At 33.2% G+C, this 27,831-nt stretch overlaps 1 protein-coding gene across 1 annotated transcript; it reads left to right on the forward strand.

Moving 5' to 3' along the window:
- Positions 1-27,831, forward strand: LOC111045251 (glucose dehydrogenase [FAD, quinone]-like). The gene is made up of 4 exons (XM_022330612.2): positions 1-154; positions 16,857-17,009; positions 19,777-19,928; positions 21,663-27,831. Exons 2-4 carry the CDS (start codon positions 16,866-16,868, stop codon positions 23,218-23,220), a joined length of 1,854 nt encoding a protein of 617 aa, XP_022186304.1. The 5' UTR covers positions 1-154; positions 16,857-16,865; the 3' UTR covers positions 23,221-27,831.

Genomic DNA, 27,831 nt, shown 5'->3' on the forward strand with positions numbered 1-27,831 from the left:
TAAGCATGGAGTGAAAGTGAAAGAAGAGCCGATACCAGTCTCCAGAACTGACTTCCAGTCGTAATCCAAACAGTTTGGAAGGTGTTTTTGTCTGTGCTTCAACCACGTGTTTATTCGAGCCACAGCTATGGGTTGTGCCGTCGTCGAAGCTTAGGTGAGTAGAGGAAGTTCGCTTCTCATCTTAGCGCTCAGAAGAGATTCATCCTTGTGTCTTTGTATCTTAGTGATTGAGTGATTATTAAATTTGAAGTCACCTTTGGTAGCTCACCTGAGAGAATAGAATGTACTTATGAATTTACATTCCACATTGGTTGTAACACAGGCGTGTTGTGATTGATCGGTCAAAGCTTTGGGGTTCTCCCCAATGTATGAACTTTCAAGTGTGGACGCTCCTTCAAGTGTTAGTATCCGCGAACCTGTGCTGAAATAATACAAAATTTTTTATTAAATGAAATTATTAGTAGACTACCATTTTAATTTTATAAAAAAGATAATTATACACAAACAAAATTAATATTATACTCAAAAAAAAAAGGATTGAAGTATACAATAAAATAAAACGGATGCTGATAATTCTTTGAATTAAAACATCAAAGTAGATCTATTGAAATAATTTATGAATATGAATATTAGTTTAGCCATTATCCATTAGTTTAGCTCGCTTCATCTCCCATGTCTTCAAAATATAAATAGTATTATTCACTTTAACCGAAAGACCGGTCTGTGAGACCAGAGGAAATTTTTTTTTCTATTGTGGCAAAATCGTGAATCAAAAATTGCTGCCCGCTCTAATACCTTCTCCCCCACTATTCCTCAACATTCTCCAACAATGCTCGTCAGTCCCCAACTCACGGTTATCAAGTAAACATCAATCTATTGGAAACGTACCGGTCTCAGCTACCGGATCTTTCGGATAACTTTTATTTCTTACCGGTCTAGAATACCGGATGTTTCGACCAACAGATATTTTGAGCATTCAATTTTTTTCTGTTTTTCTCTTCATTATTTCGGTATTTTATTGACATGTTTCATTTGAAAAACTAATTTTTGTAATTTAGAAAACGTTGGTTTAGGAAAATTGATGACAATGGATGAGTTATCAACCATACAAGCCCCAGCCTTTTTAACTTGTATCAATAGGATGCTTCACAATGAAGTGTCAAAATAAAAATTCAATTGACGAAATATATGATTCCGACCACTATAGTTATTTATGAACTTTTCTTGCTAATAAAATAACTGGAGGCTGAAAACGTTTGCTCAAACAAGTTTCTTGATAACAATGAAAAACATTATTATTTTCAATTATTACCTATCAGTTTTGCTATAAAGCCTATATTGATAAAATATTTCTCCATGATTATTGTTCTGAGTAGTAACTGATCTTACACGGATTTTTGTATTGTGTGTTTTCTTACATCCAACATTATACATTTATTACATATCAATGTTTCCAATTTTGTTCTATTCTTCCATCACTTAATTTGCAACTGAAATATACATTACACTTTCCTATAATTGAAATTTATCAATGAAAAATATTTAAATTCATATTTAGTAGAAAATATATCAAATATAACACTTTAAGCAAGACCCGGTCTGTGAGACCGGATGTTTCGGTTTAGGTCAGTTCTGACCATGTTTCGGTTAGAGTGTTATTACCATGTTTCTCAATCTCAATGTATACTGCCACCAGGATGCGATATGGTAATACAAATATTAATTTTCTCCCAATTAATTGTTATAGCATTGCATTTCCATCTACGGGCTATTGTCGTCTATAAATTAAATCACTCTCTTTTTTCTCATAATTTATTCACTTTTTCACATTTCATAATACAAAAATCAAATATGATTAAATAGGAATCAATTGTTCCTTTCCGAAATTCCCAACCAAAACGGTTCCCTTTCCGAATTTTGATAGAAGTAAGTCTGAAACGAAGGTTATGTTGCTCCACTTTGAATCAAATTTCAAGTCCAGAAATATACAAACCATTTTCAATTATTGTTTTCTCCCAGACTACAACCAGTAACATCACATACAAAATAAAGGGACATCTACTGATTATAATTGTTTGTATGGGAAGATATGTTATGGTATTTCTTCACAATCTACTGATTCAGCAATAATCCTACAGTTTCTGTGATTGTGACTATTGATTACACATGGTACAGTGTTAGACATGATTTATAGTAAGTCCTAGTTACTATACATTATACTCTTTGATGACATCCAGATTCTATCTTTTTCTAGTCTCTACGGAACTTACATGATCAATTCTTGTGAATAGTAGTGATTTTCGATGATAGCTCAATTTCTAATGTAAACCATCCAAAAGATGTGAGGTGCTCCTGTAGAGATTATTGTAGACGCAGAGAGCTTGGATATAAACCAATATTGTCGTTCTCTCAACGTTTTTTAAAACGCGGATGAATTTGAGCTTTTCGTCCATCCCTCAAATTCTAATAAAACCACTCTCAGTGAAGAAGTTCTGATACTTCCCAAGATATGAATAGGTGTTGACTTCAACTATTATTTTGTTTATTACCATAACCGTTAACCTTTGAGAGAAGGGGGGGGGGTAAGGAATAAGTCGCTTCCATTTAAAAATAAGCTTATATCATGAATCATCTAATCAAATAACTTCATATCTAATAAATCATCATATTATGATGAATTTCTCAGTTGATATTCTTATCTATATATCTACCTTGTCAATATCTCAACCCTTGCTTGAAAAGAAAACATTATAGATCTTTGATTTTGGTTGAAACGTTAGAATCGGAAGATGAGTCTGTACGTCTACACCAGCCTTCACTCTTCTCTTATCTCTAGTTTACACACGCTTTATGAGGCACTCGTCTCTTCTGAAGGAGGAACGAAAATATAATATTTCCTTGAACGAACTCCAATAATTGTCAAAGCAGGTCAACTCTATTTTTATTTCTTCATATCCTATATTGTGATATGAATGCAATATATACTGTAAATAAGGGAAGCTTAGTAGGGTGATACTCTAATAAGGGTAGTGTGTAACTCCTGAGAAGCGGTTAGTTCCGTGGTCGCGCTGATAAATTATCGCTCAGATAAGTTGAGATTCCTACACTACTAACGTTGAACGGGTGACCTCCTGAGGAGCCAAATCCGCCTATAATAATTTAAATGAGATAAAAAATTCCTTCCTGGTAGTTTTGAACCCACCGTGTAGTGTAGGTCCACTCACCCCTCATCATTATCCTCCTCTTAACCCACGCACAAGCTTTTAGCTTATGTGGGCATCACCCCCAGCAGAAAAAGTTGTAGGCACACTTTCATCTAGAGTAAGTTAAAGAGTTCTTTCTTCTTGTAATAATATATAATATATATTATTATTATTATTCTTGTTATTTATTGTATCTTTATTCTCTAGCAACAGATTTCAACAGTTCGATCATTCCAAGTAAATATTCAATGAGTAAATTACTATGGATACTCACCTACAAATTCCTTATGATCGCTGTATAATAACAGGCCATAGAATATCCAATGGAGTAACGGAGTATCGTTACTCGATGATAAGGCCTATGTAATATTATGATATAACAGAATAATGCTAATAATTGAAACATTATGAAATTGTAATTGGGAGAAAAATAATAACTTACAAAACTTATAAGTTTCAAAGAAATAACAGAATGATACCACAAATAAAACTCATTATTTGAACTTTTATTTATTCGTAAAGGAATAATCAAATACGATTCGACGTTTTTCCACCCTTTTTAGGTTATCATTATATTTATCGCGAAAACGATTGAAAAGTAGGTTTAGCAATAAGTAAAGCAACGAAACAACAAAATAATACCACACAAATTGGAATAGGTGAACAAATAAAAATAGTTGAGTGATTTTTAGCTGAGGATGATGCCCACATGAGCACTAGGTTTGTGCTTGATTAATGATACGGATGATGATGAGAAATGATTAGACCGTCAGCTATAGATGGATTCCGAACCACTAAGAAGCGATTTCCAAAGGCATAAATTGTATTAAGAGTTTGGCCCTTCAAGTGGTCACCCTTACAGAGGGAGTAGCAAGCGCATGGAGCTTAACTCAACTTATCGACAGCTTATCAGTGCGACCACGGAACCAAATCGCTTCTACTATTTTAAAAATTCCTTCTTCTATTTTAACAATTCCTTCTTCTATTTAAATAATGAATCATTGTTTGAATATCTAAAAGAGTAACACCGATATGGATGTTCTACGAATGAGAGAGAAGGTGAAACATGATGCTTTAGACTCTTGACTTCATCTTGAACTATTAATATAATAATAATATAATGAACAATTTTATTGGAGGTGAAATAATAGATAGTAAATCATGATAATGCTTTGCTTGTCGGATATGTGATTCGTCTATTGGCATAATGAGACTGACGAGCAAGTTATCATATTGAAGTAAAACGGGCAAGGAGTATTATTTAATACAATTTTGAATAGTGGATGGGGAAAGAAATATTATTTCAGATCAAAGAAGAATTCACACCTGAACTTGTTACTTGGACATTTATGATTGGAGTTTATGAACAGTCTATCATCTTCCACACTAATTTTAGAGATTTGTATGTAGTCTAACTATAGATTTCTCCATTCATGAAAATCTGCAAACGAGTTGATTTGGAAACATTATCATTCTATGATAAACTGCAAAGATGGATCAAGCCAATTACATGGTTGTGATGAAAGTACAAGTCTATGTTGCCGAACAAGTGAGCAGATTTCAAGGCGGTTTCAGTCAACCAATTTGATTTGGAAATAATATTGCGATGGAGTCCTTCAAAATATTGTCCGTCATCTGTTATTATAACTCCTGAATTATAATAATTTTCAAGTCTACTTTATTTTGATGGTACTTCAAATTCATTCGTCATAGAAGATAACTGAGAGGAAAATACTTGAGATGATATTATAATAAAATATGTTTGAGGACAAGGTAAATCACAAATTATAACACTTTAAAGATATGAATAAGAATGAGAGAAGAACTTTAATAAAATTCAAACCAAATTACATTGATGGTGAAACGTAATTTGAATAGATTATTATATTTGATGTGATGAGCACAATGTTCATTTAAAAAGTTTCCAGATAATTAGGAGTCTGAGAATTTAATATCTCTAATATCAGTTGATCAGTTGATTGGTTGGTATGTGAATCAGAGCACGAACATTGTCAATTGGGAGAATCAAAAAGAAAGTAGAAATTTCCAAAACTATGTACCGGTTGCACAAAAGCCGGTTAAATTTTATCCGTGATTAATTCCACGAGAGCCAATCAGAGAAGCCGTCTCTTGAAAAAGACTTGCTCTCGTGAAATAAATTACGGTTGAAATTTAACCGACTTTTGTGCAACCGAGCCTAAGATTTTATTTTTCAGTTACTTTTAGGACATAAGAAAATTAATGCTTGAGTAAATTAATGAACGGTTGAAATGTTATTTGATTAGGAAACTCATCACATCATCATGATGAATTTGAAATATCTCCAGTTAGCATAACAATAGAAATGTCAAAAATAAGCTTTTTTGTATGCAAGAAGGTCCTTTCGTTACAATTTATATTCATGCAAGGCTTTGTTTCAACTACATAGAATATTCATAGTGTCAGGCTGTAGAGTAAGCATTTCTCTTCCTCTTCCCTATCTTGAAAGAGAAAAATCCCATGACTATAATCACGGAGTATGAACTATATATCCTATTTAGATATATATCTTATCTTATCTACATGTTGTACATGTTGTGTATCCTTCTTCTTCTGTTATAATTTACAAATAATGATAATTCATAGAACAGCATTTAAAAGCTTCAGTTGTTACAGTCTAAAGAGAATGAGATGAGATCCTTGGTCATATAATTAGTGGCTCTGAATATTTAGAAAAATAAACTGTATAAGCACCTGAAAAACTAGGGTACAATCTAGATATGGTCTGGCTTATTTTTGAGTCGTAATGTTAACTTTTTCCACTCATTCATAAAGGGAAAAATGTTTGTATCTGACTTTATCGTACTCTTTGAATAATTACGTACGTTCCCATTCATTCTGTTTCCTTTATAAGCTTATGAATAATTAGTTTATTATTTACTCAATTCCTCATTTATTCAAGTTTTCTTGAAATTCTGGATAGTTTTTCTCCTGACTTAGGATAGCATTCCCACAATATCTACTTGCCAATGGTACACTGCTATTATTTTGATCGTGATATGAAATAGAATAGATTCATCAATACCTATCATTTTAATAGAATCATCATTCAAAAAATCTTTGATCTCTCTCTCTCTCTCTCTCTCTCTCTCTTTCACACTTTTTATCTCACACTACTTCTAACCTTCTTTTTCTTTCAAGATATTTCTCACTCTGTCACATTATATCTTTATCTCTTCTCACACGTTCTCACAAAATACTGTAACAGAGATCTTCATACACTTCCAACTGTAGAGAACCTACTCATTTCCAGAACACCTGAATATGAATGACTATTATTTACATTTTTGAGGGGTCTCCTCCAGGCTATATGCTGCTCAACATTGAATTCCTCAGTAAGTGATTTTTAAAATATTCATTTCAGGTAATATGGCACTTTGTCATGTTTCCAAGTTCATAAATAGAAATTTTGACAAAAGCTCCAATAAACTTCAATGTGATGAATATTAATATCGTGTCGTGAGAGACGGGCTGGGAATATTTCAAATGAGCGATGTTTACTGAATGTTACTGGAGCAAAATTCTGATTGAATTACCGTCCGAAACTACATCCTTGATGAAATTTTAAAAATAATCAATCACTAAAACATATATATATATACATATATATGTATATATTACATATATTTTTAGTCAGGCTTTTATAATACGAAAAATAATTATAATAATCCAAAATCTTCCACGAGCAAATAATCATGGAATGGGTGGAGAGAACACTATATTCTAATGCTTCCTTCCTGATTATTTAGAAAAAGTAGGCTACATTGTTTACTTCATCGCAGTTTTTCACACATTTCCATAGCTATTGGTCTTCATTGGTTTTTGATCATGTCCTTTAGAATAGTTCTCTTACCTTGAAAAGTTATAACTGTTTCTTAGTTAATTGGATTTGCTTTAGGTTTTCGATTTAGATTTATAGATTTTAAGACTATCCAGTTCATATAATGTAGTTGTGGAAATAATATTGTAATAGTAAGGCCTATCCATACTAATTTAAATAGTCACAGCCATAAATTCATAATTACTAGATACTGGTTCCTGTTTTTACAATGTCAATATCTCGAAATCTAAAGCTGGAGTACAGAGTAGGAGAATATATGGTTATTAGCTGGCGATATGATTGACAGGTGACCGACCTATCAAGGTGACGTCTGCTATCAGCCTAGACAAGCCACTCCCACAAACAGCGATCCATTCAAACGTAACAGCAGACAGCACTGGCACACACCTGACTTGATAATGAAAAACAATACATTTTCACAAGTAACAAATTAATGAACTTCTTCGATTCCATGGTTGAAATGATTCAACTATTTTTATTCTATTGGTTTGAATTGTATTATCCCATTCATTGATTTATTTTTATTTCATATTACGTTCCTTTTTCACCAACAGTCTAGTCTTAAAGGGCTTTATTCTTTATTGATTCATACAATAGTGAGTCATCAAAAATGAAAGGGAGAGAGAAGGTTATCTTATAAACCTTGTGCTATTCCTCTCCCAAATTTAGATAAGGTTGCACATAGTTCGAAATAAATTAAGTCTTGTAGTTGTTCACTTCACAGAATTCTCAGTTCTAACTTATTTTCACAAAGGATATTTTCGAATTTAGATGCTTCAAAAGAAGTTAAAGAGTTTAAACAGAAAAAACTGGACACTAGCATTGAAAAACATAAGTTACGCATATGACGTAATGCTAATTTTCCTATGCCAACTGTGAATTTCAGTGCCACTTGCACGAAACCTTAATTCCTACTTTCACCTGATGATCCTCACACTTCCCATCACGCTTCCCATCCATTATTTCCGTCTCAGTCTATCCTATCTTCTATTTCCCTCACACTCTCTATCGCGTATTGTGAGTGTGCAGTCAGTATACGCGCATATAATTAATTTCAGCGATATCATCGTCTGGCTTATAGTACGCCATAATCAAGTATTATAAGTAGTAGGCCTAATGTCTTCAAAAGCTTCTTCCGGTAATTGGTTTCTCACACAAATGTGTGTGAAATTCTCGCTTCAATTTCTCTCTTATTTTGGGTTAGTTTCCCAAACACAGTATCAGAAACAAACATTTGACAAACATTCTTCAATAATAATATTATTTCCGAAATACAAACGAAACAAAGCTCATTTTCTCCATGTCCAGATTAAAGGCAACCTCGTTTTACTCATTTATATGTAGCAACAAACAACCCAATTCTAACTCACTGGTCTTTTTTACGGTTTCAATGAATACAGCTGCAATTTTTCTCTTTTTGGTGCCATCATGAATCGATATTAGGCTTTGGGCTGACTTCATGACTCACTGATTGGTCAAGTTAAAATATTCAAAGATCAAACTCCAATTTCCAATTCAAGTTTGACCAAAAAGAATGCCAAAATCTCCAACTGAGAATCAGGCCTAAACAATTATTGTCTTCCTTCATGTTCATGAATCAAGAGTGGGCGACCAAGTATAAATAATCACGCAAACGAGATGCAATTACCCGAAAAATGTAACTCTCTTCAAAAAGCATTTGCTAAAAGTTTGTGCTTCTCAATTGCTGCAAATGAATGAGCTGTTACATTAATTAATTTTTTTTTATCCAGAGTACCTAATTATATGAATTATTGATTTCCTTTCTTCTATTAAGAATTTGGGAAATTCGTTCTTAAAATTGAAAATTACTCATTACCTGAAAAATTTCAATCCTTTTTACGTTAATTAAACTTTATATTTCAAGTTCCAGTAGCTCCAGAGTATAGTTTTATAGAGGGTAGACTACGCTTATCGTGAATTGAGTAATATATGTTATTGCAGTTTCCTGTTTAATGCCGGTATTATAGTATGCGTAATGTGCATCATAGTACATGACAACTATATTTTCAAAATATTCAGTGAACGCTTCAAATACTTGAATCACTAACCCAGTTCCAACTTACTGGTCTTTTCAATGGTTTCAATGAATTATTAATAACATGGATAGACAGCAATGATAAATGGAATATATATCTTTTTTTCATAGGCTCGAGCTCGAGATATACGGAATCTCATTATAAGGAGATCTCCATAAGAGTTTTATTTTCAAATTCATAACTGAGTAAAAAATCGTATTATATGGAGATCTGCATCTATAGGTAAATCTTAATATAGCTCTTAACAACACATTATTTTAGCTCCAGTGATTGAACTCATTTTAGCTATTTACACCATTTTTCAACATCAGGCCAACTAACATTCTTGATTGGAATCAATGTGGAATAACCTGTTACAACTACAGTTGAGTCAATTATGGACGAGTTGGAAAAAATAGCAATACACTAGTTATCTTGGATGCAAGCCTTTACGATATTGCTATGTTATCATTGCACGAATTAACGCATTACTCAGAGTTATGTGGGCAAGCAAGGAGACTTATGAAAATTTACATGTGAACTGGTTTCAGTAACAGTGTTAAGTAACAGTTCTTTCAAATGAGAGAAAACTTGCCCGACGAGTTTGTCTCGACGCAGGACATAATATTGATCGTCTCAATGAAGCGTGCACAATCAAGAAATCGATGTCTTAGACTGAGAGGGAGAAGTTACTCATTTCTCTTCGTTTTAATAGAGGAAAGAAAGTTATCAAACAATTCAGGAACATTCACTAATTAATGATAATTTGATATAAAGATCGAATAATTGTGAGCCTACTTTTTACTTTCCTTGTCCTAGTACCATCCATAGGTGAGGAAAGTATTGCTTTCCGAAAAAATTAAGGTACCCTGATTTCAAGTTTTCTATACGTTTCAAGGTCCCCTGAGTCCAAAAACATGATTTTTGGGTGTTGTGTATGTGTATGTGTATGTGTGTGTGTATGTATAATGTATGTGTGTGTGTGTGTGTGTGTGTGTATGTGTGTGTATGGCTGTGAACACGATAACTCCATTCCTAATTTACCGATTGACTTGACATTTTAAACTTAAGGTCCTTATACCATGAGGATCCGATAACAAGAAATTCAATAAAATTAAATTCAAGATGACGGAAAAAATGGTGGAAAATGTCTAAAAAACCATGTTTTTAATGATTTTCTCGAAAATTACTCTAACGGTTTTCTTCAAATGTATACCCTGGATAGCTATTTATAAACCCTGTCAAAAGACATAAGTCTCATCTTTCGGAAAATTGCAGGAGTTCCGTAATATTCTTGAGAAAAATGGATATTGTTAAATTTCTATCACGATTTTCTCGAAAATGACTGACCGATTTTTTCAAATTTATACCCTTCAGCTCTATCAACTGGCATGAGTCTCCTTCCTGGGAAACTAATAGGGGGTCCACCCCATCCTTGAGAAATGGACTATGTATAACCTACTTCGCGTGCATGAGGTAGGTAGGTAGAGCAGTTTATTCAAAAGAACACAAGTCATATTCGAGATATTTTACTTTTAGAAATGCTTTTTTGACGACTTCAAAAAAATCAAATTTCACAATTTACACAAAGGAAAATGTACTTTTAAAACAATATATACAATAGTTTGATCACTTATAGTTTTAAATGTGTAGCCGCTAATCGTCATTGACGTTATTCCCCTAAATTATTCTCGTTTAAGAATGAGGCTTACATTTCAATGAGCAAGGAAAGTTGTGTGAGTGTACCACACCAGATTTTTTATAAAGTTAAGAATCAATACACAGAGGTGAACATCCCCATCAAATCAACATAGAAGCAAGCATCCCAATTATTCAGCTATAACCCCCCCCCCATAACCAACATTATTGATTTGATTTTTAGCCCCCCCCCCACCACGAATTTCAAGAGCGTCATCGTTTGCGTCATCGCCGCCACCCTATGGGCACCCCTCAAATACACAATACAGATGATCGTAGTTTGAAAAGCTCTTTTTTCTCTCCATACATAATTATTAACATATTTATTGATTCACTGTCAATGATTAAAATATTACTGACTAATGTTTTTTCCTGTGTGCACTTATTGCATCAGTTGCAATGTTGTCAAAATTGTTATACCGAATTGTATCTTGGGATGCAGTTCTTCAATTGGGATGCATTAATCTTCTCAATCGAGTATTTGATGGGATATAAAATGAATACAATAACTAAAACTAGAGAACCTACTATTTTAGCACTACTTTTAGAACCTACTATTTTGGCACTCCAGATGTGTCAGAGTCAGGTAACAACTCTGCGTGGTATACATAGGTATACACACCGAAGATTTATGATTATAAATTATTTAAAACAATTAATTCAATGTAACTGCAGTATGCCGGTGACCATTTTTGTAGAAGGTGTGACATGCGGCACCTGATAAAATGAGTTCTATGTTTATTTGGGCTGTTAAATCGGTAGATTCTTCTTCAAATAACCTTTTACAAGACAAACTTTTATGAAATCGTTATCCTTGAACATCACATACCTTCTCCTTCTCACGATTTGCTCTTATCCTATTTTTCTTCTCCTTCTCCTCTTGATTTTCTCATTTGTTTTCTTGCTCTTCTTGTCCAAAGTTTTATTTCATCTGCTGTTGTATCTCATCTCCAATGTTTCCCTCTTTTTTCCATTATTATTTTCATCTTCTTCTTCTTCTTCCAAAGAAAGATACAAATTTTGACAATAGGTACAAATAATCATTGATTGGTCGAACTCGTTATATTTTTAATACAGAATCCTGACAATAGGCAGCGACGGTTGGGTGAAAAATTCACTCTAGACTCCGCCTACTCTCTCCTGATTGGACGACAGGTAATAGTCTAACTAGGAATTCTGCTAGTAGGCGGCAGCAAATGTTGAGTAATATTCTCAACACCATCTACTCTCTCCTGATTGGTCTCTTCAGTTTGTATTGTATCCAGTTCATAACTCTGTCTGTAGGTAGCAGCAAACAAAATAGTTGTCGATTGATTTCACAATATTTTATCTATAACTAGATTTGGAATGAAAAATTACAAATTCAAATTCAAATTTTATTCAATCCAATTCACAATATTTACAAATTATGAGAAGAAAATCATACAGCTTAACAATATTAGAGTAATATAAATAAATAAAAAGATGAATACTGTACAAAATTATTGTAGTATTAATATTCAACCAGAGTGCTCCACTCCAGCTTACATCATGTTATTTGGCACACTCACTGGTGTTAATTATTACAGATTTTGTTCATTGAAAACTTTAATCCAAAAAATTATTGATTGGCAAGTAAATTCACAATAAAGAGTTGTACTTCTTCATCATACATAATAATAATCGTATCATATACGATAATAAAGAGTTCTTCATTTATTGATGAATTAAGCACGTTCTGTCAATGAATAGGCTATATTTGAACTTCGACAAAATACCAGTAATTGAAATTCTCAATTTCATGATGCATATAAGAATGAAATTACTGAGACGTGACACTATTACCCAATTATATTTAATGTTCTTCATCGATATTCTTCATATTAATTGCTCTTTATGTTCTTGCTATTGTTGTTCTAGAACCTTGCTAACAGGACAATTTCCTATGTGATGGAGTTTTCAAGAGAATGTTTTATGGGATATTTGGAGTTTCTATAATAATAAGTTCTTTCTATAATAATGGCATGTACTCAGGTTTCATTCAGATAAAAGACGGTACTTTTCGAACGAGAAATAGAAATACTTCAGAAGGAAATAGGACGTTTTGAGTTGCCAGAGTTAGTTTTAGTATCTGCCTCACTAAAAATATACTAAGAACTGGTGAGCGAGGTTTATCTCACCCAACAATATAAAACACCATATAATATGGCCTTATTCTAATTATTCATCTATATAATCACAATCTATACTTTCTGATTTTACCTTACTCAAGCTAAGAAAGCTTTATTTTCCAGCTTGAGTCAACCTAAGAGATTTATTAATGGTTCAATATTGCTCAATTTAATATGTCAATCCCAATACGTTCTCCTTACGTTCCCTAGTGTTTTTTCTTCGTTTTCTCAGAAAACGGAAAATCAATCCTATTTTTCAAGAATCAATTGAGAGAAAATGTTCATATATAAAGAAATAAAAATCTCAGTACCCTTTTTTTTAAATATATATATAATATATTTTATATTTATATTACAAGTAGCCCTATACAGAAAAGAAAACATGTTCAAACTTGGTACAGAAGTTCAGTTAGGGTATTGAGAGAAAATTCTCAAACTCGGTACAGAAGTTCAGCTAGGGTCTAGAAATTTTGTCTTGAGTGTACTTCAAAATTACGCCCAATATACAGCGTTTTCTAAGCGTTCCCCAGCGTTCTTAGAGGGTTACCATTCTCAATAATAATTTACTCATTCCATTCACTTTTGATCAAGACTTGATGCTGTAGAATGTAATCGATTGACTGAGAGTGGCATAAAAAGATTACTGTCTAATTTCTACATCATCCTTTCATGGAGAAATTATTATGTCTACTTGAAATGATGAGCCACTGTTTGCACTGTGACATTGGGGCAATTCGGTTTCGTCATACCAAAGTTTCCATTCAGATTGAAATTCGTGTCAACTACGCAACTCTGTCGCTAATTTTTGACTGGTGATAATAGACTCACGACTGAAAATGACGGAATGGAATTATTTCTATCCCCGTCCTTGAATGCTGGAGTCGTTGAATTCGACGGTTTTCACTATACTGTAGTTCATGTTATTCTATTGTAAGATAGAGGGAGGGATTCAATCATTTTATAAACTTCATGGAACATGATCATTACAGGAACGTTTGCTAATAGAATAGGATTCCAAGCATTGTATGTGTTTCTTCTTCTTCTTCTTCTTCTTCTTCTTCTTCTTCTTCTTCTTCTTCTTCTTCTTCTTCTTCTTCTTCTTCTTCTTCTTCTTCTTCTCTCTTCTTCTTCTTCTTCTTCTTCTCTTCTTCTTCTTCTTCTTCTTCTTCTTCTTCTTCTTCTTCTTCTTCTTCTCTTCTTCTTTTGTATATTTATAATTATATTTCTAATTTATTATTATTATTCTGTAATTTCGCAATGTATAATTGTAATGTCATTTAATGCAATAGGTTTTTCAAGACCTGGCATTTAATAAATAAATCAATCAATCTCACTTACCCTATTCTATCATTTTCATCTCACTTTCCATATATTATACTATCATAGTTTATTTTTATCTTGAAATGGTACTGATAAATGATTTTGACAACTAAGTAGGGAATGCTATGATACAGAAACGGTGGAGGATATATCATTCGCATTCCTGAAATCCTAATTCAGAATCAGGGGTGACAGGAATAAATATTTTCCAAATAAATATTAGGAGTATTGAAGATAATTTCGATCAATTCACCTATGTGATACAAAATAGTCGTATTGACTCTCATTTCTCATATCATTGTTTTAACGGAGACTTGGGTTACCTATGAATGTGGCTTCAAATTCAAATTGAATGGTTATGCTGAAATGAGTAAGCCAGGTGATTTGAACAAATGTGATGGTGTATGTATATTTGTCAAGGACTCCTTATTAGTCAGCACAGTGAGTTGGGCTATAGCGGAATCAAACTATATCATAATTAATATTAACGATCTCAAATCAAATATAAAAGAAACCAGTAATCGCAATGTACAGATCGCTTGCTGGTAATATCAATATATTTTTGGAGGAGCAAAATGAATGCTTAAAGAATTTAATGAAAATGAAAATATTGTCCTTGTGGGTGATATAAAGATAAACATTAAAAATAATAATAATAGCAATGTAACAAACAAATACATAAATATTGTGTCTATAAAAGGTTTCAAATCCTATATAAATAAAACAACAAGAGAGAATCTAGCATCTGAATCCTGCATTGATCACATGTTTCTGAAAAAACTATTCTTTTGATCCAGATAATATTTGAGGCTTAATTTTAAAGACATCATTCACGGACCACTATACTACCGTTTTAATATTGAAAACGCGTGAAACAAGCAGGGAAATCACAAAAACCATGTACAGGAATCCATAAATTAATTATGATGCCTTATCAAGTACATTAAAATCAGAAAACTGGGATGATGTAGAAGACCCTAATAAGAAAGCAAATGATTCAACTAAGATATTTGTTAATAGGTTGGTTTCACATGTAAAGAATGCTACTACTAAATAGATAATTGCTCATAAACTCAAATCGCTAAAGAACTGGATTACGACAGGGCTAGTTCATTCCTTGCGTGTGAGGGGACAAAATGCATAAAAAACCAAGTAAGCAGCCTTTTAACAACACTTTAAAAATGAGTATATAAATTATAGAAACTCATTGAATAAGTTAATTGCAAACTACCGTCCAATCAGCTTTACGAGTGCTTTTTTGAAAATAATGGAAAAAATATCAAATGTAGGTTAATAAAATACCTGAGAAAACATAAAATTATTAGTTGTAAACAGGCTTTCAGTATGGCAAGAGCACTGATGATGCGATTGTAAAACTGACCAGTATAATGAATAATAATTTTAATAATAATAAAATAGCACTGGGAGTGTTCTTGGGTTTAAGTAAAGCATAAATGATACCATACCTCATGCTAAGTTTTTACACAACTTGCAGCGCATAGGCATCCCGGTATACCACTGAGGTTGTTTAATGATTATCTGACAGATCGATCGCAAATCCTTACAATTGAAAATGAAACCATTTGAAACTATTTATCCGGATATGGCTTGCCGCAAGGTATTGTATTATCTCCTTCACTATTCCTAGTCTATGATAATGATTTGTTGAATCTAAATATATGCGAATTTCAGGTGATATCCTATGCGGACGACACAACGCTCATCTACACTGCTGTAATGGAGAAATACATTTCATCGTAACCTGGTCCACAAAAAGGCCTTAAAAAAAGAGATACAAAAGAATAATTATTCCAAAAAACATGTTGAGAAATTGAGAACATTTCAAGGCTAAATATTGATTCCGCATCGATTTTTCGATAAAACTCCTTCTGAATTTGAAAACCTATTGGTGTTTACCTTTCACTATATTGATTTTCATTCACTTCAAGTTGTAAGCAGTTCTGAAACCGCTTTCTTTTCTCTCACTTCAATCTAAGAACATAGGAAACAGCAAACTTCCTTATAAGGCTTGGTATTTGAACAATGTACAATAATGTCCACTGTTTGTTTTAGAATTATTTACCTTGGAGCCATGAAAGTATGAACAATTTCAATTGACTTTGTTAGCGATTCTACACGCTTGTAAGTGTTTATGTAAACCTTTTTGTTGTTGAGTGTGATGCCCAGCTGTTGCCTTTCAACATTTCGTTTATACACAGGACCGGATTAACTATTTTTGTGCCCCTAGGCAGATTTGTATTGCGGGTCCACCACTATTACAGTACGTCTTATGTGAAGCGGAAGAATTATGCGCCTGCTTCTTCCTTTGGAAGGGAGACCACTTGAGCCAACTCCTCTGAATATGATAAATGAGTTGAAAAACCTTCCAGCTGGTTCGGAACCCACCTAAAGCTGTAGGTCCATTCATCTCTCATAATCATCCACCTAATTTTCCACCCACAAGCCTTAAGCTCATTCAGGCATCACCATCAGAAAAAAATAAATAATGTGATAGTGAATGTGAATGTGCTAATGTGATTTTTCAATGTGGAATGTGAATTTGTTTCAGGATGCTGTGATGCCGCCTATGCTTTCATTGGCAGGGGGCATCGGAGGCTCGACATGGGTGACCCTGTCTATGTTCCCCCTCATTATTATGGCCCTCACCTACTTCAGATACAACAATGTCGACCCTGAGTCAAGGCCCATCAATGTCAGACAGGTAACATAACTTCCATCCTCATCTACAAGCATATTGTGAAACTCACTTTCATATAAAGAATCATAGAAACTAACTTTCTGTATTTTTGTGAAAGTGATTTTGTGTTAGATATCCATTATGAATAGAAACGACTTGAACCACTAATCTATTGAAGCAATTCGAGATACTAGTTTCGGATTTTACTCCATTATCAATATCCAGTGGACTGAAAGTGAGCAGCAAAGGATTAAGTACCCCCAAGACCCTATACGTTTGACCAGTGAGCTTCATTGCAGGGGTGCTCATAGAGGGCGGGATTGGACGCTGACTGCATCTTTGAAATTCTAGGGGGGGGGGGGTTAAAAATTGGATCTCTGGGGGGGGTCCCGAAAAAAGTTCAGCAGTGTTTAAAATGACTACTTACGAAATTTCATGGGTTTCTCAATTCAAGTGTGGGGGGAGCAGCTGGATGTTTTCCAATTTCAGGGCTGGGGGTGAGAGAGGGGTTGTTGATCCCTGCCTGTTGTCATTGGCCAAGACTAAACACACCCATGACCATATTTGGAATACTTGGACTTGTCTAGTATCGGCCAAGTAGCCTAGCAGCCTAGAGGTCATTGCTCAACATTGGTCAACAGCTAATGGCCAATCATAGGTCTATGATTATTGATTACCCATACTATACTCTGCTGCTCAATGTCTAAGCATTCAGTTCAATGGAGATTGTTAATGGAATTATAACCAAAACTAGTATCTAGTATCTCAATTTTTTATTATAAATTAATTGTTTTGACAATGTCAAGTCGTTTTCATTCAAAATTTTCATCTAAAAATTTGAATGAAAAATTCAATATCATAATACAAATATATATCATAATGCAATATCATGATAGTACAAGTAATTATTTGTGAACATGACATTCAATTATAATTCTGAAATTTAATTCAATATATAAATTCTGGTACAGTACAGTATCTAGATAATGGCTTGCTCAAAAAACTGAAAAACTGAGAACGATTAAATTGTCAATCTTGATGAGCATTGATGAGTAGTCTACAATACAAATCATTCATAGAATAGAATAGAAAAAACGTTTATTGAATAAATAAGCTACCTTAAGCGAACCTCAAAGAGGCTGCTTGACAAGGTACTATTATACAAAACATGTAAATTCAAATATAATTATACATATATCAGTGAACTTTATTTTTACTTAAAAGTTAAATTCACTTATCAGTTTATTACACTGTCAAATTTACTTACAGAATTTACTTGACAGTTAAAATTATCATGATATTAATTAATTAATTGTTGGCTCAGCTCTCAAAAATCTAAAGAGTATTATAATATATAGTCAACCTGAACTTACATACAAAAAATAGAACAGAATGAATTACAACAATACAATACATTAATAATGAGTTACATTATGTTACATCTGAAGTGTAATTATTCAACCAAATCTTTAAATTTCTTTTAAACAGGCGCATATTAACAAACTCAGCACAATTATCGGGTAAATCATTGTAAGACTAAATAAGTTTTCGTAGTTTTGCTTATGCTTTTATACCAAATAATATACTCGCACGGTATTATTCAATTAAATTCATTTTAACATTTCTTGTTCTTGATTTACTGATAATAATTTATTGATAGGTTGCTGAAGCCCTTTCCAATGCAATAAACCGTGATATTGGAGAGCATAAACGTGGGTAAATTATTCTGTTGATGTCTTTCATCACTGCTGAATTGATAGAAAGTTTCTGGTAGAAAGGTAATAAACTTTAATCAACACAAATATTCATCTCCATTGAAGCAATACAAGTAAGGAACTCAGGAAAATGCAATAAATATGAAATAAATAGTATGGAAACTAGAAGACAGAAATGTGCTCATCAGTGTTATGAACTTGTTCCAATTGAAACTATCTGAAAGACATTAAAAGCGTGTGTTGTTTTGTTTACTCTTACGCAACCTCTCTTCATCGTAACCAGACAATTAAATTGTCATCAATTCAAGAGGATTGCAATGCTTGGATTTTACTTTCCAATTATTCAGTTTTTTAACTACTAGCCATACTTCTACTAGGAGAATTACCGAAATACTATTATACTGGACACAATAACTAACTTCTTCAAAATCATTCAGCTTTCGAATATAAATGAAAGGCTGGATCAAACCACATAATTATTATAATCTCAACGTTCACTTTCTTTCAGGCTTCCGAGATGGGATGGGTCATTAGAAAGCGGCCAATGCAATCTCAGAGGATTTTAGTCTATTGTAATCCATTTTCATCGATATGAATCGTTAACAGTTCGAATTCTCATGTAAATTTTTGATTGTTGTCATTTTTCATTTAAGTATTTCATTGTTGCAGCTCAGTGGCTTGAATAGTATATAATTGTTGCATCTATTACCTCATTAAAGAGTTCTTACTAGAATCAATCACAATATTCATATTTATCATCAGAGGTTGGTATTCTCCTTCAAACTAAGGTGCACGAGTATATATTCGGAATTATCCAATAGATGATTGCAATATCAGTACCGCTATAAACGTTTTGCTCAAAATTCCATGCAAATTTCCATAACTCTATTCATTTCTTACGGAACCTGGATAGAATAATCAATGGAATGTTGCTTAATTGTTTCATCTGCATTTCGATAAGAATCTAGACAAAGACACAAGTCTGCTCTCTAGTTGCAATGCGATAATTTTTAAATCTAATCATTTGATTTATTTTGATATGAACTATCAATAATTTGTATTTTTTTGAAACGCAGGTATTTCCGGAGTATGACTTCGTGGTCGTTGGAGGCGGATCTGCCGGAGCAGTAGTTGCTAATCGATTATCGGAGGTGAAAAATTGGACAGTTCTACTATTAGAGGCTGGAGGAGATGAGACCGAGATATCTGATGTTCCTTCATTGGCTGGGTAAAATTATACTTCATCTTTTTCCTCCAACAGTGTTATACACCTGATCTTGAAATTCCAGCTGAATTGAAGGTGCGATCATAACGAGTGGGTTGCGGTTAAGCTTTCGGTTTCGATTCGATCGATGCCTCTAAATCAGCTGGCAATGATAGAAACGTTTGGATGTCATCGTGCTTAAACTCCATCGAGACTCAATCATAATTCTTTCACTCTGATGCTTTAAAATGTGGCTGTATTTTACGAGCGCGACCTACACTGAAAGCTAAACATCAACCTGACTGTTCGTACCCTAACATGTTGCAGAACTTATTGAGCTGTGAACAGACTTGAGCGCCAGGAATACACGCCATACGCTTTTCATCAGCTGATGCCGTATTTACTATATCTGTATCATACAGTATCTGTTAAAATACAGAAATAATGAGCGGAATAGAATCAGTTGATGAAGAGCGCACAGCGGCGTGTGTTCGAGTCGCGAAAGTTTGTACTCAACTTTATATGTTATTCAAAAAATTTCCAGCATTTCGAACTCAATTCCAATTTTCTTAGTTTTTCCCATTCGATACGAAGGACTTATTTCAAATCTCTATTATGATAAGGGTTTTCGCTATGATTTGATAGAGCTCTGTACTATGACAACTGTATCGATTGATAAATTCATTCACGTGATTTAGGGCCGTGCACTTGCTCAACTTCAAACGCTAATAATTCTTTAAAGAATCAGCTAATAGTTCAAACACAGACTGTAACACTTGTTAGATGGGAATTAAGTTGATTCAATCCAGAATTAAAATGAACCTATGTTGAACTCCTACTGAGTCTTACAATAATATGTTAATGTACAGTATTTTAAGATTGTGCTGAGAATTGGTGTAATTTTAATCACGTAGATCAATATTCAAATAATGATAACTCTCTTAATTTGGATTACGTGGATGTTTAGGGGTATTCACGATGTCCGATTTTGACAAGATATTTGCTAACTCTTGCTATTTTCTCCGTCAATGCTATAGTATAGCATTACAAAAAATATAGCAGCTGATTAGAGTTATCAAATATCTCAACTTAGCTGGCTAACTCAAGTTAGTGAGTTATATACCCCCAGTATCGACTTACATGTTTGAATTATGTCTTTATTGTCCTCATCCTTCTGTGTCGATCCACAAGGATAGTTTTTCAAGCTCTTGAACTAAAAATTTGTTTCATCAGAGAGATCTGGTAGGCGCGCTAGAACGTTACTTGAATCTCTCCTTATAGAATCCACTTAAATTCTCAAATGATTCTTGTGAGATTTCAACATGAAATTTCAATTAAAGCAATTGAAGCTGCATCTTATAGTATTATTTCATGTAATATTGAACATTGTAGCAAATTTTAACATGAATTGGAATTATTACCACTTACAAAATGATAATACTAATAATTGAATGGAAGCAATGCTAGTGTATTATGTTGTCATTTCAATCAATGTAATTAGAGCTGTATGAGCGGTAGAGCTACAAATAATTTATGAATAGGTAGCTATCATTCATAATGATAATGATATCACCATCTCAGGTGTGACAATTGAAGAATTGAGGGCAACTGTGAGAGTTGACTAGGTCTATTCATTCTCTAATAAATCAATTCTCAATCCCAGATTTAGAATATTCCAATTGAACAAGTGTCTGCAGTAATCAATAAATCCATTTTTCATGTTTATATTCGTAATCTTAATTATTTCATATTTTGTAGGTATTTGCAGCTAACTGACTTGGACTGGCAATACAAGACATCCCCACCACCAGAAGAAACGGCCTACTGCCTGGCTATGAATGAAAATAAGTGCTTCTGGCCAAGAGGAAAAGTGCTGGGTGGATCAAGTGTATTGAATGCCATGATTTATGTTAGAGGAAATAAGAACGATTATGATCAGTGGGAATCTTTGGGCAACCCTGGTTGGAGCTACGATAATGTTTTGCCATATTTTAAAAAGTCAGAGGACAATCGTAACCCCTATCTAGTTAATACTCCTTATCACAGTGCAGGCGGGTATCTAACAGTTCAAGAATCTCCATGGAAATCACCAATGGCTGTGGCATTCGTCAAAGCTGGTGAAGAACTCGGTTACACAAATACAGATATCAACGGCGAGAATCAAACGGGCTTCATGATTGCTCAAGGGACAATTCGTCGAGGTTCTAGATGTAGTACAGCCAAAGCTTTCCTTCGACCAGTTCGATTGAGAAAGAACTTACATGTTGCCATGAATAGTCAAGTAATTAAAGTTATGTTGAATACTGATAATGATAAACCAATGGCTACTGGTGTACAGTTTATTCGGGATGGGAGAAAACAAACAGTGCGTGCAAGAAGAGAAGTTATCTTGTCTTCAGGTGCAATTAACTCTCCTCAACTACTTATGCTCTCTGGAATTGGTCCTAAAGACCATCTTGATGAGCTAGGTATTCCTGTGGTACAGGATCTCAAAGTAGGATACAACTTGCAGGATCATGTAGGATTGGGAGGATTGACTTTCATTATTGATGACCCAATCACATTCAAAAAATCAAGATTCCAAACTATCTCTGTAGCTTTAGAGTATATTTTGAATGAGCAGGGACCCATGACTTCTTTAGGTGGTGTTGAAGGTTTAGCTTTTGTCAACACAAAATATAACAACAAAAGGAGTGATTGGCCCGATATCCAGTTCCACTTCGCTCCCAGTTCTGTAAACTCTGACGGTGGCGAACAAATTAGAAGGATATTGAATTTGAGAGATAGAGTCTACAATGTCATGTACAAGCCACTTGTCAACGCTGAGACTTGGACCATTCTCCCTCTGTTACTGCGACCGAAAAGCACAGGACGAGTTCGATTGAAGAGTAATAACCCTCTCGCAAAACCAATAATCGAGCCCAGATATTTCACACATCGGGAGGATATTGACACTCTTATCGAAGGTATTCGGATAGCGTTGAATGTCTCAGCAACAAAGCCATTTCAAAAGTTCAATTCGCGACCTCTTACCGTACAAATGCCTGGTTGCCAGAAACATCCATTCGACACAGATGAGTACTGGGAATGTGCTTTGAGACACTTCACATTCACCATTTACCATCCTACAAGTACTTGTAAAATGGGTGTTGATCCCGAAGCTGTAGTTGATCCTAGTCTAAAAGTGCACGGAGTGGATAGTCTTAGAGTAATCGATGCTAGTATAATGCCGACTATTGTCAGTGGCAACCCAAATGCTCCCACTATTATGATAGGTGAAAAGGGAGCCGATTTAATTAAAAAAGACTGGTTGTAAGTTATTGATTTGCTGTGTGAATTGCATGATAGCCTAGGCCTATATCATCTAAATAATCAAAATATCCCATTCAATTTCTACAATTCTTGGGTGGCTCGTTGGATTACGTGATAACGCATCGGTCTAATAATCAAGAGAACCCGAGTTCGAATCTCAGCCGGGACAAAAGTTTTTGACCACAGCACAATCACATGGATACGGCCACCCCGACGATAAGCTGTCTGTACCGATTACCTAAAAAGTAATCGTCATCTCTCATTTCTCTAACTCATTATCACCAGTGCGGTGCGGGCCCGGACCGGAAAATCGACCTGGACGGACCCGGAAGGCCCTTTCACACCAGACGCCCGGATCCGGGCCAAAATTAAAATTAAATTTACAAATTTTTCAGTCTGTGTTCAGGAGTCACAAAGTCTGCATGTGAAAGGAATGAAAGAAAATGTGATCCAATATAGGTTGTTTATACTTGTAAAATCACAATGATTACCGGTACTTGCTGTTGAGAAAATTGATAAAAAATAATACTAGAGGGCCCGTGTTGTTCTGCGGTACTGAATTGATCAGTTCATTCAAAATTATTTTGTCAATAAAACAAAATTGATCATAATTTTGAAATTGATCATAATAAATTACGCTATTTAAAAAAAATACCTATTTGCATTGCAAGCGATTTCTACCAATAGCTTGTAATGCATGAGATTGTACTGTATCAAGTATGCGCATTCTCAGACAGCTGTAGCAAGTGGCTGGAAATAATTAATCCATAAAAGTTAACATTGCTTATTTAAAAATCATGTTGGATGGACTTCTGTCCGTAATTATAATAAAAATAATCTTGACGTACTGCAATCAATATTGCAAAAAAATGTATTCACAATTCTCAATGGCGCTAACTAAATGGAAATTACTAAACTGTGATGAAGTTCACAGAATAATCAGTACAGTAATACTGACTCTCCATTGTTTGACAATATTTTTGATCAAGTGCAAAATTAACATAATGTATCTGCACCAATTATTGTACACTCAGTATAGCAAATTATAAATGACTCTTTATAGTGGTGGTATGAATTTCTGCTTGAAAGAATCGTGATGGTAGTTTACAGAACTTGCTTTTTGCAACTCCAAACAATATCCTCCAAAGAGGAAATCAAACAAAAAACAATTGAAGAGTACCAATTTGATTGAAACTGGTCAATTAAATATCCACTCTCTTTGAAAAATTTTTCCAAACAAATAGATCGTACTGGAAAGCTGTAAATTGTCGAATTACAGTCTCCAATGATATTATCGAAATGAAACTCAAGCAAGAATTAATGTGACTGATATCATGGATAAATCATATGATATCACAAATAATTCAACACTGTTGTATAAAATGTATAAAATATGTGATTCATATCCGGGTGAAACCAGTCCTTATCGCACAGGTCTGAACACGTACATAAGAGTCAATGTATAAAACAATAGCCATAGGGCCCGCATTGAAAGTTTGGCACATGCGGGTGATTTTCGCGCCCGGAAGAAGTTTTGGTTTGTCCGGGCGCACCCGCTATGGTGTGAATAGCCTCATAAGATTCATTAGCCAAAACATTTTCATCCGATCCGATCCGGGCCCGCACCCCACTGGTGTGAAAGAAGAGCTTATCCGTGGGCATTACCCTCAGTATTAAATTAAATTAAACAATACTTCTAAAATATAATCAAAACATAACAAATCATGTACGAAAACTGTAAGAAAATTATCAAAAAATAATAAGAGTAGCCTTTCTTTACAGCACTTTCATGTTGTACCATATTCATAATGTGTAGGACACACCAATCAAAAAATTCATTCACAACAGAATCAAAAGAAAAATGTTTATTAAGAAGTTTTTCATACTTGATATACACTTCCATGAAATATATCTAACATTATCTTGAATGTCATAAAAATATGTAATGGTTTATCATAATTTATCACTGTTGCATTTTTTATACGTTTCTATTTAAATGCCAGTTCATTTGGCAATAATCAATCAAAAATGAGTGCTGATCGATTTATTAAAAAAAAAAATGTTTTTCAATATTTTCAAAAATCTCTAGTGGAGGTATACATTACAATTCGACGCAATCTATTAGTTCTCATTATCCATTTTTCAAAGTATTTACTAGTTTTATATGCATCAGCATTAGAATATTCGTGCAATAATAGATTATACATTTTCATATAAGGTAATAGTAAAATTCAGTTATTCCACTACACTCATTTTTACATAATATAAAGTATCTACTTTAGTGATGAAATTATAGCCTATTATTACTTTAACCTATGATTTAGGCCTACTGAATATTTTATATTGTAGTAACAAAGGAGCTCTCTCTGGAAATCAAAAATTGAATGCCATAGGATGAAAATCATAGCCTGATCAAAATGACGTTTTTCCTCACTTGTGTGCCATTAATAATTTTATTCTCTCTAGAATGTTGAAAAATGTCAATCAATGTCTATAAATACAAAAAATGTGAATCTATTATGAATATAAAAAAATCAATTCCTTCAATCCTGTTAATTCTCTCCATATCATTGACTTGATTTTATTGTTATAAATTAATAAACAAGTTATAAATAAAACATTCAAGAGAATGAATTAAAATTGAAGATTAAAATTGTACCAGGCATTGGAAATAACATATTATTATGGTTTACTATCTGCTTCAATATTTTTCAATTCACTTCATCTTCAAATGAAGAAATGAAAAAAAATTGTGAGGTTATTATTATTATCAATAAAATTTGTATTTAGTAAAATTGTTCTTAGCTCAGAAAAACAGTTTCGGTGCCAAAACTGGTGATTCTAAAAAGTTTTTCTTTTGTGAGAATACATCAATATGCACAGAGGAAGAGGGATTTAACAGTAAAATATGAAAATAGATATGGTGAGATTTAAATATAAATTTAGGCTTACTAATTGACTGAAAACTAATTGTCTGATTGCCAACTGACTATTATCATGAATAATGACTTTTATTAAACATAAGCTATTGTAGCTTTCCATTTCCTTTAAGCTCAATGTTTCATTTACCATGTGGAAAAATATCAATTCCATTGATTAACAAATGAATTTCTCCAATGACTGTTCAAATTAATGATCAAAACTTTATTTTTAATTGTATGTTGTATATGGAAAATTGAAAATATTAATTCATTTTGTAGAAGTTGCAACGTTCCTCAGACAAATATATATTATATCGTATGATAACACTTATATTGGCACGAAGTCTTAATAATACTCAACTAACTGTATCGCCATAAATTCATTATTCGACAATAAGTTTAAAAAAAGAAGATGGATCAATGTGTGATATTGTTTGAAAACCTCTAAATACTGTAGACAATATAACCACTTCTTAGTTCAGGGGATTCCTAACATCAAAAATGAGTTGAATTCGAAGGTATAAAACAATTCCCCGAAGTTAACTCTCAAAAAATCAAAATATAATGAATTTATTGCAATGTTATCGTTGAATATTTACATTTAACAATATATTCTGAGTTTTAAATTATATTGAATACTATAGCTTGATTGAATACGAGTCTAAACGAATTTATATATTTCATCCAACTCACAGTTTTAATAAATAGCCTAATCATCCTCATTAATTCTATTCATTCTTACCAATCAATATTCAGTTGAAAATTCAACTCTTTTGCAATGAAGATCTCCTGTGTCGATTCTCCATTATTGTCAGATAGCGATTAATATGCTCGGCTCTAATTGGATATATCAATAACATTAGTGTATGAATGAATAATATAATCACATCATATCTGAATTATTCTCAATGGATCCTCATGCTAACGGTACCTAATAGATAATTTGATGTATGTTTCGAAAGAAATGTTGCTTTAATGAATCTCTTTATTTTTTCTCAATACGGTATACTTCTCCAGTCACATCCTCCTTCAAGCATTCGTGAAGCACAATATGAACAAGTTAAAAATCATTGTTTCACTGAATCCAATCCTATCTGGAACAAATAGTTACATGAAACTACTACTGTACAACTGTTTTAGCTTCTTAAATGTGTATTATCATCGTATTATTATTATTGAAGTGTTTCATGAATTCAATGTAGGTATTAAAAAATGTGAACGCGAGTGCTGTGTACTTGTGACATAATCATTTGTGTGTGTATATATATAATAAGTATTTATAACAGATAAACTATCTGGCTTTGATGTAAAATATTCACGTTTGTAGTAAGTAGATAGCCTTTATTAAAAGCTCTCATGATTTCTTAAAAACAACTTTGTTAAATCTGCATCAAATATCCATGACTAAAATGATCTGATTGTTGAAATTTTTAATATTATTAGGTACTAAAATGACATTTTTGAAAAAACTGTTTACAGATACAAGAGTGTAATAAATGAAATAAATTTATTTTGATTCATTTTTGTGAACTTAATATTGAATAAAACCAAAAATGTATTGAGTTTGTATATAAAATTCATTTATTGAAAAATAATCATCGTATTTGTTAGTATTTACATTATCATAATATATGGTGAAAATTAAAATTCAAGGATAAGAAAAATCGATTGTTCTGTAATAAACTCATAATTTT

Source organism: Nilaparvata lugens, chromosome X, assembly GCF_014356525.2.
Source record: "Nilaparvata lugens isolate BPH chromosome X, ASM1435652v1, whole genome shotgun sequence".
In the NCBI taxonomy this organism is placed as follows: domain Eukaryota; kingdom Metazoa; phylum Arthropoda; class Insecta; order Hemiptera; family Delphacidae; genus Nilaparvata; species Nilaparvata lugens.

What these genes read in the sequence shown, in the direction of transcription:
- LOC111045251 (XM_022330612.2), top strand. Translation starts at nt 16,866, where the DNA reads ATGCCGCCTATGCTTTCATTGGCAGGGGGCATCGGAGGCTCGACATGG. An exon ending in GGCCCATCAATGTCAGACAG is followed by an intron (nt 17,010 to 19,776) that starts GTAACATAACTT and finishes TTTGAAACGCAG; the next exon opens with GTATTTCCGGAGTATGACTT. An exon ending in GATGTTCCTTCATTGGCTGG is followed by an intron (nt 19,929 to 21,662) that starts GTAAAATTATAC and finishes CATATTTTGTAG; the next exon opens with GTATTTGCAGCTAACTGACT.